The sequence below is a fragment of the Rhineura floridana genome, chromosome 9 (genome assembly GCF_030035675.1).
Source record: "Rhineura floridana isolate rRhiFlo1 chromosome 9, rRhiFlo1.hap2, whole genome shotgun sequence".
Lineage (NCBI taxonomy): Eukaryota > Metazoa > Chordata > Lepidosauria > Squamata > Rhineuridae > Rhineura > Rhineura floridana.
Genome location: NC_084488.1, coordinates 40,397,667 through 40,416,567, shown reverse-complemented (window position 1 = coordinate 40,416,567; position 18,901 = coordinate 40,397,667). Strand labels below are relative to the sequence as shown.

At 43.3% G+C, this 18,901-nt stretch overlaps 2 protein-coding genes across 12 annotated transcripts in view; one reads left to right on the top strand and one right to left on the bottom strand.

Annotated features, from left to right (window-relative positions):
• CFAP97 (cilia and flagella associated protein 97) overlaps positions 1-11,005 on the bottom strand; it is a 29,763-nt gene extending 18,758 nt beyond the window's left edge. The window contains exons 1-4 of one of the 3 annotated variants that reach the window (XM_061583807.1): positions 10,716-11,005; positions 10,148-10,405; positions 6,309-7,208; positions 6,136-6,207 (exon numbers count right to left, since the gene is read on the bottom strand). In XM_061583807.1, coding sequence (XP_061439791.1) covers positions 6,136-6,207; positions 6,309-7,185 — 949 coding nt within the window. In that variant the 5' untranslated portion in view covers positions 7,186-7,208; positions 10,148-10,405; positions 10,716-11,005. The other 2 variants (XM_061583808.1, XM_061583806.1) reach the window with 2 other exon arrangements.
• A 232-nt stretch (positions 11,006-11,237) lies between these two features.
• SNX25 (sorting nexin 25) overlaps positions 11,238-18,901 on the top strand; it is a 138,386-nt gene continuing 130,722 nt past the window's right edge. For 3 of the 9 annotated variants that reach the window (XR_009757721.1, XR_009757720.1, XM_061582895.1), the window contains exon 1: positions 12,940-13,787. Coding sequence is in view for 4 of the 9 variants with exons in the window: in XM_061582895.1 (XP_061438879.1) it covers positions 13,278-13,787 (510 nt within the window). In the remaining 5 variants the exon portion in view is untranslated. Of the gene's footprint in view, positions 11,257-12,936; positions 13,858-18,901 lie in introns of those variants that run through there. The other 6 variants (XM_061582897.1, XM_061582896.1, XR_009757724.1 and 3 more) reach the window with 5 other exon arrangements.

Below are 18,901 nucleotides of genomic sequence, written 5' to 3'. Positions count from 1 at the left end.
AGTCTTTGCTTCTTCCAATACTCTAACATTAGTCCGCCTATCTTCCCAAGTAATTTGCAGAATTTTCCAGAGGCAGCATTGGTGGAATCATTCAAGAAGTTAGGAGTGGCGTTTATAGATGGTCCATGTTTCACAGGCGTACAGTAAGGTTGGTAGTACAACGGCTTTGTAAATAAGCATTTTGGTCTCCCTGCAATTATCCCGATCCTCGAACACTCTACGCTTCATTTGGGAGAATGCAGCACTCGCACAGCTCACACGATGCTGAATTTCAGCATCAATGTCAGCTTTTACAGAGAGATGGCTGCCAAGATAAGAAAACTGATCGACATTCTCCAGCATCACACAATTAAGCTGGATTGATGGTGCTACAGAGGGATTGGTTCGCACTTGCTGAAGAAGCACTTTGGGGTTTTTGATGTTAAGCGAGAGGACAAGCTGTTCATATGCTTCTGCAAAGACATTTAGGATAGTTTGAAGATCTTCTTCTGAATGTGTGGAAACTACATTATCATCGGCATATTGAAGTTCTATGACAGAGGTTGTAATTACCTTATTTTTTGCTTTCAGGCTACTGAGATTAAAAAGCTTTCCATCTGTTTGATATGTGATTTCCACGCAAGTGGGAAGTTTCCCCTCAACAAAGTGTAGAATCATGGCAATGAAAATAGCAAATAAGGTCAGAGCAATCACACATCCCTGTTTGATGCCTGATCCCACTTTGAATGGATCACTCTGAGTGCCATTGTTATCCAGAATTGTTGCTGCCATGTTGTCATGGAGGAGTCGCAAAATATTCACAAATTTATTGGGGCATCCAATTTTCAGAAGGATAGTCCAGAGAGCAGTTCAATTTACAGTATCAAAGGCCTTAGTCAGATCAATAAACGCCATATATAGAGATCGGTTTTGCTCCCTGCATTTTTCTTGAAGCTGTCGTGCAGTGAAGATCATGTCCACTGTCCCCCTGGAAGGGCGGAAACCATTTTGGGATTCAGGGAGGATGTCTTCTGAGATAGGTAGGAGGCAATTTGCGACGATACTTGCAAGGATTTTACCTGCGGTAGTTAGAAGAGAGATGCCTCGGTAGTTCCCACAATCTGTTCTATCACCCTTCTTGAAAAGAGTGATAATTATGGCATCCCTAAAGTCTTCCGGGATCTCCTCCCTCATCCAGATTTTTTCGATGAGCTTATGAAGTTGTTGTGCAAGTTCAGGCCCACCTTCTTTAAAAACTTCAGCAGGAATCCCGTCAGGTCCACTAGCTTTGTTATTCTTCATTTGATTAATGGCTTTACTGACTTCATCCAAATTAGGGGATACTGCAAGCTCATCTCTAATTTGTTGTTGTGAGATTTGAGAGAAGACCTCATCATCCACAACAGAGTTACGATTAAGGAGGTCATGGTAATGCTCTTTCCAACGCAGTGCAATAGACTCTTTGTCCTTTAGAAGTTTGGTACCATCTATTGAACCTAAGGATTTGTACCATAATTTGTTGGTCTGTAGATGGCCTTTGTGGCATTAAAAAAGCCCCATGCATCATGAGCATCTCCAAAAAGCTGGATTTCTTGAGCTTTCTTTATTCACCAGGCATTCTTAAGTTCTCTAGTTCTTCTTTGGACCTCAGCCTTTGCACTGGCATATATATTTTTCTTAGCAGCACAGTTAATGTCTTTTTGGCACATCTGGAAGGCTTTCCTTTTCTTGTCACTGATATGTTCAATCTCACTATCACTCTCATCAAACCAGTCCTGATGTTTCTTAGTTTGGTATCCAATAGTTTGTTCACATGCTGCAATAATGGAAGTCTTCAGTTTAATCCAGTGTTCCTCAACGTTATCAGGGAGTTCCGTAGGTAGATGTTTCTTGAGAGTTGTTTGAAAGCAAGCTTGTTTAATAGGATATTGAAGGGCGTGGATGTTCGTTTTATGCCTTGGTTTTCTTCTTTGGAGCCTACGTTGAGGAACAATATTAATGGCCATAGTGGATCGAATTAATTGGTGATCTGTCCAGCAGTCATCGGTGCTCGTCATGGCCCTGGTGAGGAGTACATCACGACGATCTCTGGCACGGACAATTACGTAATCCAGGAGATGCCAGTGCTTAGACCGAGGGTGCTTCCATGATGTTTTAAATTTATCTTTTTGGCGAAAGAGTGTGTTTGTGATAACAACATTATGTTCTGCACATTTAGTCAGAAGTAGAATGCCATTCAGGTTGCTATTGCCAACTCCTTCTTTCCCAATGGTTTCTGGACATAAATCAAAATCACGCCCAACTCTTGCATTGAAATCGCCCAGGAGGATAATTTTATCCTCCTTAGGTATCTCTGATAAGATGGTGTCCAGCTGGGTATAAAATTTTCCTTGATGTCTTCATCAGCATCTAATGTTGTTGCATAAGCACTTAGAATAGTTGCCTGCTAGTTTTTTGGCGTGTTTTAATCAGAGAGTTGAGAGTCGTTCATTAATGCCAGTAGGAACTTCTGTCAAGAGCTTCACAAGATCGTTTTTAATAGCAAAGCCTACTCCATGTATTCGTCGTTCTTGTTCAGGCAGTCCTTTCCAGAAGAAAGTGTAACCTCCTTTTTCTTCCTTCAATTGTTCATCTGCTGCTCTTCGAGTTTCTTGGAGTGCTGCTATGTCAATATTAAAACGTCTCAACTCTCTTGTGATGATGGCAGTCCTGCGTTCTGGACGTTCACTATCTGTATTGTCCAGCAATGTCCATATATTCCATGTTCCAAAATTCATTTGGCTTTTGCGACCGCAAAGTGGTGACCCCACTGGGTGAGGTAATCTAGTCAGGCAGACTAGGTTTAGGGCACCTTTTCTAGCCCCCTCCCCATACAGGGTGAGCAGAGTGGATCCTGAATAGGACTGCTCAGTCGTGGATACAGCTGCTGAACTACTCAACTGCCTTGGTTCTTGAGCCAGGACAACTGAGTCTGTATCCACCGCCCATGTTTGTATCCACCGGTCCATGACTAGGGGCTTCCGGATTTCACAGTCCTGCCCCCGTTGCCATTCGCCAAGGGACTTTTGTTTTGTTTTGTTTGGAAGACGCCTGTGCGTGAAATTGCTTTATGTGGGGAGATTGGTGCACGACTATCAACACACAATCTTGACAGAAAAAGGCTTTGATCCAATCGCATGGATACCATGACGATTGGAAGTCTTATCTGCTGCAGCCTTCATCTGACTTCACAGCCGTTATAACATACACATTGTTATCCTCCGCCTGTTCTGCCATTGAAGACTTTCTTGGATCGTTCTTTGTCTGGTTCTTCTCCCTTGACCTTACCGCCATGGGTGACCCTGCTGGGAGTACATGACTCCCGACGGCATCGCTCACAGGGTTCATTGGAACACGGAAGCCCTCTCACCACTGCAAGGTGACGATCCAGCGAGGGGTCTGAGGTTGTACCTAGAGCTCATACAAAGAAGGAATATACAATTGTCTTCACCTGAGAAAGATGCAGAAATTATCAAGCCTCTCTTCAGAAGTGCTAACACTTAAAGGATGTGCTCTTTCACAAACCAAATTCCCAGTAATGCAGAACTAAGATCAGAAAAAAATCTTACCTTGAATTAAACATGAAAATGAATATAAAACACGGTATGTGCCATTTTAAAATAGCTTCTTAGGTAGTTTATAGCCTTTTAATCTTCTCTATTGCTTTATTTTTCTGATAGTATTATATATCAGACAAGCCTAAGACATGTAAAGTTTCACTTGCTCTGCCCGTAACCAAGTGGAAAACCTATAGCAAGGAAACTTAGTTTATATTATTAAAATTTATTAGATTTCTTACCTACCCTTCACCATGAGGTCCTAGGGTGGTTTACAACAATTTAAAAATACAAAATTAAAAACAAAACAGACTAAAATCAAGCAAATAGGGTGGGTCCTAAAATATCTCTGAGGTATCAAAGAACAGAATAAAGGGATCCATCTTCAAATATACTGAGTTTTGTCACTTTTACTCACATTAATAAGGAAAGTAATTAAAACAGGCATTATTGTTTCCATCACAAATGCATTAAATGCTATTTTCAGTAGCATAATTACCTACCAAAAAAACTGCAATGTGAAGGCAGACATTGTATGCTCTGCTGCTTTGGTGTCAAACTAATTTCATACTATATGCAAGACCCTGCTAGAAACTAGGACTGTATTTAGCAATAAAAGATCAAGCACAGGCTTAGGATAGGAATATAGAAGTTACTGTCCTTCAGATCAGCCTATTTGTCAACCAAACAATTATTGTTTATTCCAAGCAGCAGCAGCTATCCAGGGTCTAAGACAAAGGTCTTGGCCACTACCTGGCTCCCTGATTCTTTTAATTGGAGATGCCAGGGACTGAACATGGGACCTTCTGCATGTTAAGCATGTACTCTAGTAATAAGCTTTGGGTCCCTCCTCCAAAGTGTTGGGAGTAAAGCTTGTAACAAGTAACCTAAATCAATGGAGGGCAATAGACAGAAAGGCAACCTATTGCTCCCTCGCCAATTCCTTCTTTAGTAAGAACTTGATTGTTTTTCTCAGACTTTACTTCCTTCCTCCTATATCTTGTTAGTGTGAGTGATGACTCTATAATTGCCACATGTATGCCTGTACTCAGAATGGCTTTATTTCCCGTTAGTAATAAACTTTAAGTTTCTTTATTTTCAACCACCAATCTTACCAAACTACTCATTTCTGTACTCCACTGAAATATATACGAATTCCAAAGTGTATGGACTTGTCTGGGAACTGAACCCATTGCCTTTTGTACCCGACTGAGAATCATGTACCTAGACCAACAAGCCAGAAATGCTCTCAAGCAAAGGTTGCCTGTTTGAGCCCATGGAGGATTTAACTGGAAGACAAAGAGTTCTATACAGTAGCTGCATTTAAGAGACTTGTGGGTGAACTGACCCCAAGGTATTAAAACATTGCAATAACATATTGATCAGAGAATCTCCACTGGAATGAAAGAACAGCAGAAGGGAAATCTTGAAAAGGAAGAAAATAATACTAATTCAAAACTAAGGTTTTTATAGTTGCTGGAAGATACAGATCAATTAGCAACATTATTATTATTTATTACATTTATACCCCACCTTTCTTTTCATGAAACCCAAGACGGCTTACATATGGTTCCCAGGTGGTTTCCCATCCAGGCACTGACCAGTCCTAGCTTTATGTGCCTTCAGACCACAGCCTGGGACCTGTAGAATTAGTTAAGTGCCTATCATTACAATGAACCATGAAGTCAGACTGTCAGTATGGCATGAGAGCAAGTAGAAGGAAAATTAGAGGGCCAAGTGAACCAAGAAAAGGAAGATGCCTTTTCTTCTTCCTGGCAAAAGGGAGCTTCCCCCTTACCACGCTAGTTTGTCTTACAAGAGATAATGTGTTTTTTTCTAGAATGTGAAGTTTTAGCGAGGGACTAGGAGATCTGCTGAAATATGTTTTCCACTGGCTACCTAAAAACCATTAGACCCTGTTTAGTTTGTAAGTCTTATGCAGAATCTGGTCACAAATTCCAGATTTCTCTTTTCAGCTACAAAATTCAGTGAGCAAGGTACTCTTATTTAACCCCCCCCGCCAAATTGTGCTTTAGAGCTTATATGTTGTTATTTATGATGCTACCATGGCCATTTAGATTTTTACCCCTACCCTGAATTAAAATATATATCTGGTGGAAATAATAGTGGCCTTACAAGTTTGTTGCACTGATGAATTGGGGAGACCCAGACTAAAATCTTCACTCAGTCATAAAGCTCACTGGGTGATCTTGGGCCTGTCATTATCCATCAGCCTAACCGACCTCACAACCTACACTCATTGTTGTGAGTACAAAATGGTCACGGAGAAGTATGTATGATGCCTTTTCATTGGAGGTAAGATGCAATATAAATGTAATAAACGATAATAAAATGGAAAAGCATTCATCGTGTTTAAAGTGCTCTATATCAAATTAATTTTAATTTGTTAATTATTGATGTGCCACTGAACTCAAGGAAAACTATGACAATGTTTATCCAGATCTGAAAGAACAGCAGACACATGCATATTAATTATATTAGAATGTAATTTCTTCTGAGAGAAACACACATATTTTTAAAATTACTTTACAACTTTCACCTTTCAAAAGATGGTTCAAGTCCACAGCTTCCTGCAGGACCTTTTCATGACATCTGTGATCCACATCGGGTTCTAAGGAGAAAAATAAATTTAATATTGGCTTGCAATTGTTCTCATTGTAAGTGAAGTGTTTTTGCAATTTCAATGCTATACTTAAACTCTTTAAAGCTTACCATATAAATCCTGGCTCACATTTTCTTGTCTTTTAACCTTTAGTTTCTTATCATTAGATGCTGCAAGTTCAAAAGACTGGATGGGACTGATGTCTGGTGTTGACAAAGGAGTTACATCAGTCACTGTATCTTCAGACTCTTCTGCACAGTCAACCAACTTTGGTTTTACTTCCACTGACATAATTCCTGGGCTAGATTTTTGTCTTGGAGAAAGAAGTGTCAGCCTACATATGCTTTTCTTTTTGGAAGAAGAGCAGGATGAATCTGACAAGCAACTATCAGAATCTGTGTTTGAGCAATCTGTATCAGAACTACAGGATGGGGAACGTGAGGAGGAAGATGAGGAAGAACTGACTGCAATATTCTTGTTAACTTTTACACTGTTGGACTGCTTAGATAACTTAAGTCTAACCCTCTGGTTTCTGCTGTCATCACTACTGTCTTCTCCATCTGTATAATAATTTTCCTCAGATTCTTTAACTGTTTGGGTAACTTGAGTTGAAGTATTTTTTTCATGCAATCCTTTACTTTGTGCTGAAATTCTACAAGATGTGCTTGCATTCTCTGAATTTACAGAAGCTAACAAGGGCACAGAATTATCAGGGTGAGAATCATCATTGTCTAAGGTGTGCTCCTCCTGAGATTCTGTCTCTTTCTCTGCTCTTTCTTCCTTGGTACAGTTATCTTCCACCACTTTGGTTTCCATTTTTAAGTCAGATTTGCCTATAATTGTAGCTTCTGTTTGTATGTCCTCACCATTTTCCTTCTCATCTGTTTTTGTTACCACCCCATTTTTCTTCATCTCTTCTTCAAAGTCGCTATCAAAGAAAGAGTGATCCACTTCACAATCTGACACCTCTTCATACATGCGGTCCATGATAAAAAAAAAAGCTACGATTCCTGCAAATGGAACACTGGAATTATTACACCAATAGATGAAAACTATGTATCTTGGAACCCACTCTATACCCACAAGTCTTATATATGTACTTAGGTTTGCATCCCTGCACATCAGGCGAACTTTAAGTCTATGCATAAGATTAATAATTTATCTTGAAAAAGGCCACAATGACTCCATGTGGTTTTTTGTTATTTCTTTTTGCACAATTTCATAATTGCGCTGAGTCACATTCATTTGACATTGCATGGAATTACTAGTTTCTGTTGAGCCTGACCTTTTCATACTGGCTGCCCATTTGCTACCCGGCCAAGTTCAAGGTTCTAGTTTTGGTGTACAAAGCCCTATACAGCTCAGGACCAGGATACCTGAAAGACCGTCTTACCCTTATATAACCAGTCGATCACTGGGCTCTGCAGGTGAGGGCCTCCTGCAGATATCATCTTATCAGGAGGTTCGTTCTGCACAATATAGGAAACGGACCTTTAGTGCAGCGGCACCTACCCTGTGGAATTCCCTCCCTTTCAATATTAGGCAGGCGCCATCTCTGCTATCTTTTCGGCGCCTTTTGAAGACTTTCCTCTTTCAACAAGCCTTTTAGGTTGAGACCTATCACAGTCTGTGTCTGTGTTAGAATTGCTTAATATGTTTTTTAAATAATGTTTTTAACCCTTTTTTAAAGTTGTTTTTTAAAAATGTTTTTAACGCTGTTTTGTTTTAATGTATTTTAAGATCTGTTTTTATGATGTTTTAAAATGTTTTTAGTGCTTTGTTTGCCACCCTGGGCTCCTGCTGGGAGGAAGGGGGGGATACAAATAAATAAATAAATACAACCTAAATGTGCGCAGAAGCTTGCCAATCTTCATATTGAATTGACACCTACCTGCAAAGATCTCACATAGAAAACCATTAAAATGCCTCCACAGGCAGCTCAACATACAGAAATCCATTAAAAAATATCTGATAATTGCCACTGTTCCTTTTTGTGTATAATTGTTGAAAGCGAGGGAGGAAGCAGGGAACATTTCACAGATGCATATGCTGCAAACTGTGTGTACGCAGAAGGCAAGCACGTTGGCAGGCATGCTACACTGATCTGCAGAACTAGTCACAGGAAATTTGGTTATATTTTACAGCAGGGGTGGGGAAATTGTCTCTCTACACGCTGCTGGACTTACAATTCCCATCATCCCTGGCCGTTGGCCATGGTGGATGGGGCTGATGGGAGTCCAACAAAATATGGAAGGCCACAGGTTGCCCAACCCTGTTTTACAGAAAGAAAGGATCCATTATAACAATCTAATCATGGAATCCAAAGAGGCTACATAAAAATTCCACCAATAAATGCACAAGGGTAGGGCTGACACATTGGAAGAAGCCAGAACTTCTGCCACAATAGGATTGCTCATGTTACTGCCATAACAGCAGCCTCAACTTTAAAGATGCTGAATGTAAGGGTTCAGGAAAAAAAATCTGTCATGCTCTTATCTCAGCAGTATAGGTGTCTATGATGTGGGTAAACAAAACTTGGGATTTATTTTCAAAATGGGAGAGAGGCTCAAGCCTGCCTGCAAACCACATCCTTTGAACTGGAAGCTCAGACATACATAACACATACCCAAAAGCCCATGATGTGCACGGGCTGGATTTCTTACTCAGCAATTGGATCCTGTTTCTGTTCAGGTGCATCCTTCCTCACATGTGCCAAGGAAGAGCTGTCATTGCTGTCACTCCTCTTGGCATGGATCCAGACAAAAATGGGGTGGCAAAGCTACCTGAATGGTGTTGGCCAGTAACTAGTTATTTTAATGCATTCAAAGGCATATTCGAATGTTTAGAGGAGCAAACAGTCCAGTTCTCTGATGGCAAAGGAAAAAGAATGAGATGGTATACTGTAGATGAGGGGAAGGAATCACTTTTTAATGCTTCCTTCCTACATTTAAAATCCTCTCTGCAAGTAGAAAACTATCACAGCTCAGAGCAGCCTGGGCTAGAATCTTTGCCACTTAGTGCTCCCCCCCACCTCCACTGCCCTTACCTTTCCTTGCAGGGAGGATGTTGTTGTTCAAGCGCACTATAAAGCCTTCAAAACAGGCACCCCCCCAGCTGCATCTTAAGTGATACAGTTCACAATACCGTCTGGGCATTCTGTCATGTTCTGCTGCACCCGTAAAGCAAAGTTTACATATCAGGGAAATGGCTCCAAGCTTCCGCCAGACGGGAAGATTTCGAACAAGTCACCTGCCACGTGCGCTCCGAGGCGAGGGCTGCACCACGTGCCCTCATTAATAGCTGAACAGGCTCCGCCTCTTCAGATGCCAAGAGCACAGCTTGCTTGCTCCCTCCTGAGTCGTGACTGCCACAGATCTGCGATGCGTCACTGAGTGCGCACTGGAACGCCCAAGTCGCGCGCAACCCATCCGCCCGCCAGCCTGTTTCTCCTGAATCGACTGGAGACCTCTTTGCCCAACAGCGCATATCAAGGCGGCCCCGATAATTTCTACGAGATTGTACGGAAGGCAACTAAGTAACGCCTCGAAACGGCTCAATCTTGCGAAGGAACGTGCAACAAAAGGGTTTCACGCAGGGATGGCTGGACTCATGTTCAGGGAGGGATGGCTGGACAGACTAATGATTAGAGCAGACCGCCTTCCCCCACCCCCAGTCTGGAAAATAAGACAAATAGTCCCTCCTCACTCCCCTGCTCCCCCGTTACTTTGGAGAAAACACCGCCGCGCGCCTGCAAACCTCGCGCTTTGTTGTGGTTACACAGCCCGATGCGAGGCGTTAGACTGAGAGTGGCGGGAGTGAGCTTCGCAGCGTGTACTTTGGCAACACCAATCTTCCCGCAATTTCTTTCTCGGGAGAGAGGGAGCAGTGCCCTCCCCAAACCCCGCAAGGAGGCCTCAGCAAGGCTCGGCCTCTGGGTCGGAATACTCACCGTCAGCCGGCAAAACGGAAGGCGTTGCTTTTGTGCGCTGCAGCTCCCTTCGGAGAGCGCTTCTTACCTCCCCCTAACTGAGCCCGGTTCCTCCCGCCGGCTCAGTGTTTGCGTAACCAGGCAAGGGAGGGATTGAGGAGAGGGAGGGAAAAGTTGCTTCCGTCTCCGTGTGAGCGTGTAAGAGTTCCCTTTCTCTGCAGCAGGGGGAAGCCTTGAGCTCGATATGCCACAGGGGCCGCGGTTGCCGAGGTGTGGTGCCTGGTGAGAGAAAAGCATGCAAATGTCTGCCCTGGGGCTACGACCAGGCTCCATAGCTAACCTAACCAGCAGTACGAGCAGGGAACTAAGTAGCACCGTTTGCTTTCTAGTTACAGAGTCACTTGTAAGTGGCGGTCTTGCAAGCGGCAGCCACTGACGCTCTATAAATAGAGCAGGTAATCCCCACAAATAAGACAGGGATCTCAAATGTTTTTCTCTCTCTGACACCATCTTACAACGTTAAGAAGGCCCAGTAAAGGTCTATTAAGAGCATTACAGCTGTCACCTTTTCCTTCTGTGGTTCCTTTACCTTTGTTAGCTGGTCAAAAGGCCTTCCAAATGAATACCCGTTATAGTCCTTGTAAATAAAGCAATCTCTTTGTTCTTGAATTCCTCAGGGCATCCACCTGTCTTCAGCCTCTTTTTCAAATGAGTTAAGGCAGATTAAATGTTTAAATTGCATTCAGGGGTGTAGTCATCCAGTGTGTCCCCCTTCCTTTTTGGGGAAACAGGGTCCCCATGTCTCCAGTGTCCGATTAGACAATCAGCACGAAAGTGGAATGTGTTAGGCTGTTAACCACTGAGAAGTGTCTTCTAACTTGCTTGCTTGTTCTTTCCTGCTGATTGGAGCCAATCAGAGTAAAAGGAGGAGAATCAGCCACTGAGAACAGTCTTCTCAGGGGCTAACACACTCCCCTTTCCTGCTGATTGGTTCATAGGGATGTCTGTTCAGGGAGAAGGGCATGGGAAGGACTGAAGAGTAAGGAGACAACGATGGAGAGTAATCCAGTGACAAAGTTTGCAGAAGAGGAGAGTGAACCAGGATGATGGGAGATGAGGGAAAATGAGATGTATGTGGGGAAAGAACTTGGGCTGAAGAGGGTTCTCTCTCTCTGGTGCACGTCCTCCAGTTTGTTTGTTTTCAAGGATCTCATTCTCAACTCAGCAGGAAAAAAAGGGGGCAGAGGAAGCCAAGAGTAGGAGAGGAAAAGACCGAAAAATACATTTAGGATTGGAGAAAGTATGTGAGAGTGATGGTGCATTTATCTGTGTTGTGTGTGGTAAGGTGAAATGCAAATGTATGTGTGTGTGTGGTGCAGCCAACATCAGAGGTTAGGATCAGGAATTTCCATGCTTAACTTTCCTCCCGAAACTCATATGTTCTGTCTAAATGTAGTTACTCTGAATCTTAGTATGGCAGCAAAGAAGTGAAACTCAGCAGAGGAAAGCCCTTATCATACAGGATGATGATGATGAAAAACTGCTTGGAAGGGCTAAAATATGTTTTTCTCTAATGCTGTCGGTATGTGTGGAAGGAGGGCATGACCCAGGGAGATAGAAGTTGGTAGAAAAATCCTTTCCTACCTTCTAGAAAGTAGCAAAGTTCAAAAAGTTATAAAGTTCTATGCAAGATGAGTAGACTGTTTAGAGAGTGTGAATTCCCTCATTTAGGAAAAACAGGCTTTGTTTTAACCCAGCAGCAAAAAAGCCCCCAGAGAAAGAAAGTGGGAGGGAAAAGCCTTTATTGCTGTAGGGCTTTCTGAATCAGTTATACAGGCCCCAGTGAATATCAACGGCAAGCAAGCCTTTAATATTTCCTACTTCAAAAAGCCAAGTTGTGGGCAGTGAGAATTCTGTAATTGCAGATACAGTGAATCCTGATGATAGCATCCAATCTACATCATCGGGCATTTTAGTAGTAGCAGCAGATAAATGTGTAGACACTACAGTCAGTAATTCAAGCAGTGTCTCTGACAATGGGAAAGGGCAGCCAAATGGTGGCAGTGACAGAAAAGCAGAAAGCAGTATTCAAACGTGGCCAGATTATTCTATAATCTTAAAAGGTTATGTAATCTAACGGGGTGTGGCTGTGACCATTATGAAGAGATCCTGCACTTCTGAATTTGCCACTACACTACTGGCTGCATTCCTAAAAACATTGTGGAGTAAATGTAATATGCCCACAAATTTGGGGTTAAATCTCATCAAAAAGTGGAATCTTCCAGTTAAACTTGTGTGTTGTAGAACTACCGTATTCAATACAGTACATGCTTACTTATCACTCAGTTCCAGTGAAGACTGAGCCTTAACTTCTGTGTGTAGCATCATGCTGCAAGTCTCAATGAACGCAGCAGACCTTATTTCTGAGTACATGTTCAGGATCACAGTCTGCAGCAGGATTTAGGCACGTTTTCCTAGGAATAGGGCCTACTGAACTCATGCATGGGGTTCTGTTGTATAACTGTTGATGTGGAAAATGTCGTGTCATCATCATCCAGCCGGTAGCTGGAGGTTGGAAGCAGAATGCAGCTGGAAACATACAGGCATTTTGTAGGCTTCACACAGTAAATAATAATAATGAATAGCAAAAGCAGGAGGTTTCAGAGTGTTCCACTAGAGGGAACTCTCTTTTTGAGAAGCAAACGCGAGAACTGAACTACGGTGGCGACCTTGCACTAAAATTGACAGTGCAACCAGCCAAGGGGAGAAAGGAAGGAGTAAGCCCAGAGCTCCTGCCTTTACGCGCTGGCTCCGCCTTCCCCTTCGGAGCACACATGGCACGGTCTCCAGCCGCTGCTGTCATTCATACACTTCTTCCTCCCTCCGCTGTACGCAAGCAGGCTTCGTGGGGCCTCCCTTGGCTCTCGGTCGAGATGCGATGAACTGGAGAGCCGGTGCCAGCAGCAGCAGCAGCAGCTTCTTTTGTTCACGGTTCCTGTGGGGATCCCGGGCATGAGCCCGGCCGGCTGCCCGGCCTCATGCAGTGCCTTAAGCGGGAGGACGAAATGGATTGTTGACGGGGGAGACGCGACCTGGCGAAAGGGGGCCCGGGGCGGGAGATGTGCTGGTTCCCGGAGGCTCCTGGAGCATCATGTTCCCCGATGCCGACACCGCTAACACACTGTCCAGCAGCGGGCAGCTCGATTCAGCAGGCGCTGCCGTGGGCTCCAGCTCCCCTGGAGCGCAAAGTCCGGGCGAGTCCCGCAGTAGCAGCAGCGTCCCATCGGCGGCGGCAGCCGAGGGCGACGGCGAAGAGGACGGCGAAGCGGAGGCAGCGAGGGCTCGCCGCTTTTCCTGCTCCATGCTGGCCACCGGACTGGGGCTGTTGTTGTTGCTGGCGGTGTCCCTCTTCCATCTGGACCAGCGGCAGGAGAAGAGGGAAGAGGCAGCCGAGACTGGCGGGCAGCCGTGCGTGGCCTCGCTCCTACTCCAGCTCGTCCTTTACCTCGTCTGCTCCGCCACCGCCTTCTTAGTCGGTACCTTGCTGGCTCTCGTCAGCCAGAGCCGCGGCCGCCTCAGACCCCCGCCGGATTTCCGCGCCGCCTGGAACGGCCGCTATCCAGGAAGGGAACACGCCGCTCCTTTGTTGCAAGCGGCTGTGGTAAGCAAGTGCCCCAGCCATGGACCCCTTTCCCCGTCAGCTCTGAAATCACAGGTTTTTCAAACCTTTGGTAGGTATTCTTTGCCTTGAAACGCAGCACTGAAGTTCAGCCGGGACTCGTCGGGGCTCAGCTCTCCCTTGAACGCTGGGCTTTGTAGGGTGGAGCGCCACTGAACCCATGCAGGGTACGTTTTCTCCACAGATTAGGAATCGTAGGTAGCTTCCGCCTTTCCCATACATCTGGGATTGTCCGGGCGTTCCTCCTTTCTTTAAGTAAACGTTATGTAAAACTGTAGCCCAGGTCTGATACCCCCCCCAATATCCCATGCAAATAGAGGAATAGGGGGAAATCAGTTCACCTGGATTGTGTGTGCGCCTGCTTAGCAGCCTGAAACTAATTTCATCTCTTCACTCTCCCCTGCTCAACGATGGAGATCTCATGTTGCCACCTGTGCAGTTGCTCCAGTTATTTTGGCTGCAGTGCCTGACATGGCAAAGGATATTTTCTGGCTAGAAAGCTTAATACTAGTAAACTTGTTCAAATTAGGATTAACTAATAACAACACTATAAGGTGTGCTAACTGTGCAGTGTGGTTTTTACAGATTTTAATGCTGAGCTGGGATGGTATATATTTGATTGGTTTGGGTTTATGTTTTCTAACTGTTTTTATTTGTTTAGTATGTTGCCCAGAGAACCCTAGATAAAGAGCAATTCAGAAATACAATAAATCAAGGGTTTCCAAAATGTGGTCCGTGGACCACTGGTGGTTCACGAGCGTTATTCAGGTAGTCCACAACATGCACACAAAAAAATTATATTGATGTTTAATTCTATTTTTATTGTGTCTTTTACTTCTTGTATTGTATTTTATTGTATTGCAATTTGAATTCCATGGAATGCAAATTGTAATAAATTTGAATTCTAAGGAATGCAAATTGTAATACTGTAAAATACAATGTAAGACAAAAGAAGCAGCAAAAATGTAATTAAAAACCATACAGCATCTAGCACAGCACATTAGTTGCTAAAACAGGAAGAAAAATCATTAAGTGGTCTGCAAAGGCAATCAACAATTTTCAAGTGGTCTGTGGGGGGAAAGGGTTTGGGAGCACTGCAATAAATAGTGCTGGCTCTGTTCTGTAGGACAAGTTGACCAATTTCTGAATGTGTGTTCCTAAGTACTATATGCTTATGAATAAAATACAGAAAATATATAGTTCTTATAACACATCTCCTTATTCAGTGGTTTAGTTCAAGTAGGTGTTCTTTTGTAAATGTGGCTATTATACCAAAGTGTGCTGTATGAACAGGCAAGATGACATGGCCCATTTAAGGCAGTAGTCTTTGGGATGCTATTAAAGGGAAGCAAAACCGCCAATTGTTGCCACATTTTTCTATGGGTGATGATGTTTTGATTTTCTGCCTCATTTGACAAAATGTCTAAGTCGCTCTCTGCCTTTATTTGTAGAAGCCTTTCTCTGTTCTGGTTGAACATTCCAGTGCGAGAAGTGGAACCTGAGCATGAAGGCACCATATTGCATACGATTTTTATGACATTCCAGGATCTGGGCTTAGTTCTTACTGAAGTGGTAAACTTTTATCTGGTTTCTACCACTGCAGATGGGAACTCACATAATGGAATGCTCTTCCATACCAAAACGTGTGTGTGTCCGTACACACACACTGCCTACATGTAGAAAGCTAGATGTTCACCTTTTTCTTGAAATTTAATTTTCTATATGGAGCTTTTTAAATGTTAGAGCATCCATCATGTGAGAACCCACCTACAGGCTAATGTGGTAGAGCCCAGACACAGATTTACCATATTAAAGAACTTATTAAAGAACCAAAATTCCTTCATTGCTGTGAGGACTAGTGGGAATCAGTGTTTGGATTGCCACAGTTAATTTAGCTTGTATCATGTCAGATCTGTTGGAAACCATTCATAACATTGACCATGCAGGAGTTTAAGCCTGCTTCATACATGACAACTTCTCACTTTCCTCTAGGAAAAGGTGTGCCTACTCCATCATGTGTGATGGTGACACATACAGATTCTCTCCCCCCTCCACTATGATTGGACCAGAATAGACACGTGTGTGTGTTTGTGATGCACATCATAGTATATGTACACTTCTTATATGGAAATGATGTTCACTAATAGGCAAAAAACCGTTACGGTTTAAGAATGTATCTATAGCCAACAGATATTTCTTGGCACCACTCACCATATACTCGGAGGCACATGTTGCCAAATTCCTCCAAGCTACACAGGAAGTGGATTGGACTGAAAGACCAAACCAAATTGTGTTTGCATTTTTCAAATTTGTTTGTTGTTGTTATGTGCCTTCAAGTCGATGCTTTTCAACATCTATATGAAGCCACTGGGTGCGGTCATCAGGAGTTTTGGAGTGCGTTGTCACCAGTACGCTGATGACACGCAACTCTATTTCTCCTTTGCATCTTCCTCAGGTGAGGCTGTTAACGTACTAAACCGTTGCCTGGCCGCGATAATGGATTGGATGGGAGCTAACAGACTGAAACTTAATCCAGACAAGACCGAGACGCTGTTAGTGAGTGCCTTCTCTGCCCAGATGGTGGATGTTCACCCTGTTCTGGATGGGGTTACACTCCCCTTGAAAGAACAGGTTCGTAGCTTGGGAGTTCTTTTCGACCCTTCCCTGTCTCTTGAGGCTCAGGTAGCCTCAGTGGCACGGAATGCTTTCTACCATCTCCGATTGGTAGCCCAGCTACGTCCCTATCTGGACAGTGACGACCTCGCCTCAGTCGTTCATGCTCTGGTAACTTCTAGATTGGACTACTGCAATGCGCTCTACGTTGGGCTGCCCTTGAAGATAGTTCGGAAACTACAGTTAGTCCAGAATGCAGCGGCCAGATTGTTGACGCGGACCAGAAGGTCCACTCATATAACACCTGTTTTGGCCCGTCTGCACTGGCTTCCTATTTGTTTCCGGGCTAAATTCAAAGTGCTGGTTTTGACCTATAAAGCCTTACACGGCATGGGACCGCAATACCTGGTGGAGCGCCTCTCCCAATATGAAACTACCCGTACACTGCGCTCAACATCTAAGGCCCTCCTCCGAGTACCATCCCATCAAGAAGCTCAGAGGATGGTGACTAGAAATAGGGCCTTTTCGGTTGTGGCTCCCGAACTGTGGAATGGTCTCCCTGATGAGGTGCGCCTGGCGCCGACGCTGCTATCTTTTCGGCGCCAGGTGAAAACCTTTTTATACTCCCAGGCATTTTAAAGTGTATTTTTACAGTATTTTATTACTATGTTGTATTCTGGATGTTGTTTGGTTCTCGTATTGTTTGTGTGTTTTTGTTTTTTGAGTTATTATATTTATTGTATTTATATATTGTGCCTGCTTTTACCTTTTATGTACACCGCCCAGAGAGCCTTCGGGCTTAGGGCGGTATATAAATTAAATTAAATTAAATAAATAAATAAATAAACTTATGACGACCCTATGAATCAGCAACCTCCGATAGCATCTGTCATGAATCACCCTGTTCAGATCTTGTAAGTTCAGGTCTGTGGCTTTCTTTATGGAATCCATCCATCTCTTGTTTGGTCTTCCTCTTTTTCTACTCCCGTTTTTCCTAGCGTTATTATCTTTTCTAGTGAAACATGTCTTTTTATTATGTGTCCAAAGTATGATAACCTCAGTCTCTTCATTTTAACTTCTAGTGATAGTGATAGTTCTGGTTTAATTTGTTCTGACACCCAATTATTTGTCTTTTTCGCGGTCCATGGTATGTGCAAAGCTCTCCTCCAGCACCATATTTCAAATTTTCTCTTACCCACTTTTTTCACTGTCCAACTTTCACATCCATACATAGAGATCGGGAATACCATGGTATGAATGATCCTGACTTTAGTGTTCAGTGATCCATCTTTGCATTTGAGGACCTTTTCTAGTTCTCTCATAACTGCCCTCCCCAGTACTAGCCGCCTTCTGATTTCTTGATTATTGTCTCCTTTTTGGTTAATGGCTGTGCCAAGGTATTGATAATCCTTGACAAGTTCAATGTCCTCGTTTCAACTTTAAAGTTACATAAATCATCTGTTGTCATTACTTTAGTCTTTTTGACGTTCAGCTGTATTCCTGCTTTTGTGATTTCCTCTTTAACTTTCATCAGCATTCACTTCAAATCATTCCTGGTTTCTGCTAAGAGTATGGTATTGTCTGCATGTCTTAAATTATTGATATTTCTCCCTCCAGTTTTCACACCTCCTTCATCTTGGTCCAATCCTGCTTTCTGTATGATATGTTCTCCATATACTCTAAACAAATAGGGTAATAAAATACACCCCTGTCTCACACCCTTTCCGATGGGGAACCAATCGGTTTCTCCATATTCTGTCTTTACAGTAGCCTCTTGTCCAGAGTATAGGTTGTGCATCAGAACAATCAGATGCTGTAGCACCCGCATTTCCTTTAAAATATTCCATAGTTTTTCATGATCTACACAATCAGGCTTTGCTGTAATCTATAAAGCACAGGGTGATTTTCTTCTGAAATTCCTTGGTCCGTTCCATTATCCAACGTATGTTTGCAATATGATCTCTGGTACCTCTCCCCTTTCTAAATGCAGCTTGGACATCTGGCATTTCCTGCTCCATATATGGTAAAAGCCTTTGTTGTAGAATCTTAAGCATTACTTTACTTGAATGGGATATTAAAGCAATAGTTCGATAATTACTGCATTCCCTGGGATCCCCTTTCTTTGGATTTGGGATGTATATTGAATGCTTCCAGTCTGTAGGCCATTGTTTAGTTTTTTCATATTTGTTAATAAATTTTTGTCAAAATGTGGACAGATTCAGTCTCAGTAGCTTGTAGCAACTCTATTGGCATGCCATCTATTCCTGGTGATTTGTTTCTTCCAAGTATTTTAAGAGCAGCTGTCACCTCACATTCTAAAATTTCTGGTTCTTTATCATACGGTTCCTCCATGAATAAATCTGTCATCCTTGCATCTCTGTGGGATTTACTCCCATGCAATCATGCTTAGGATAGGTAAAACTGAACATGGGGGGGAGGAAGAGGGGAGGGAGGGAGGGCTGGAGAGGGCAGGAGAGGAGGAA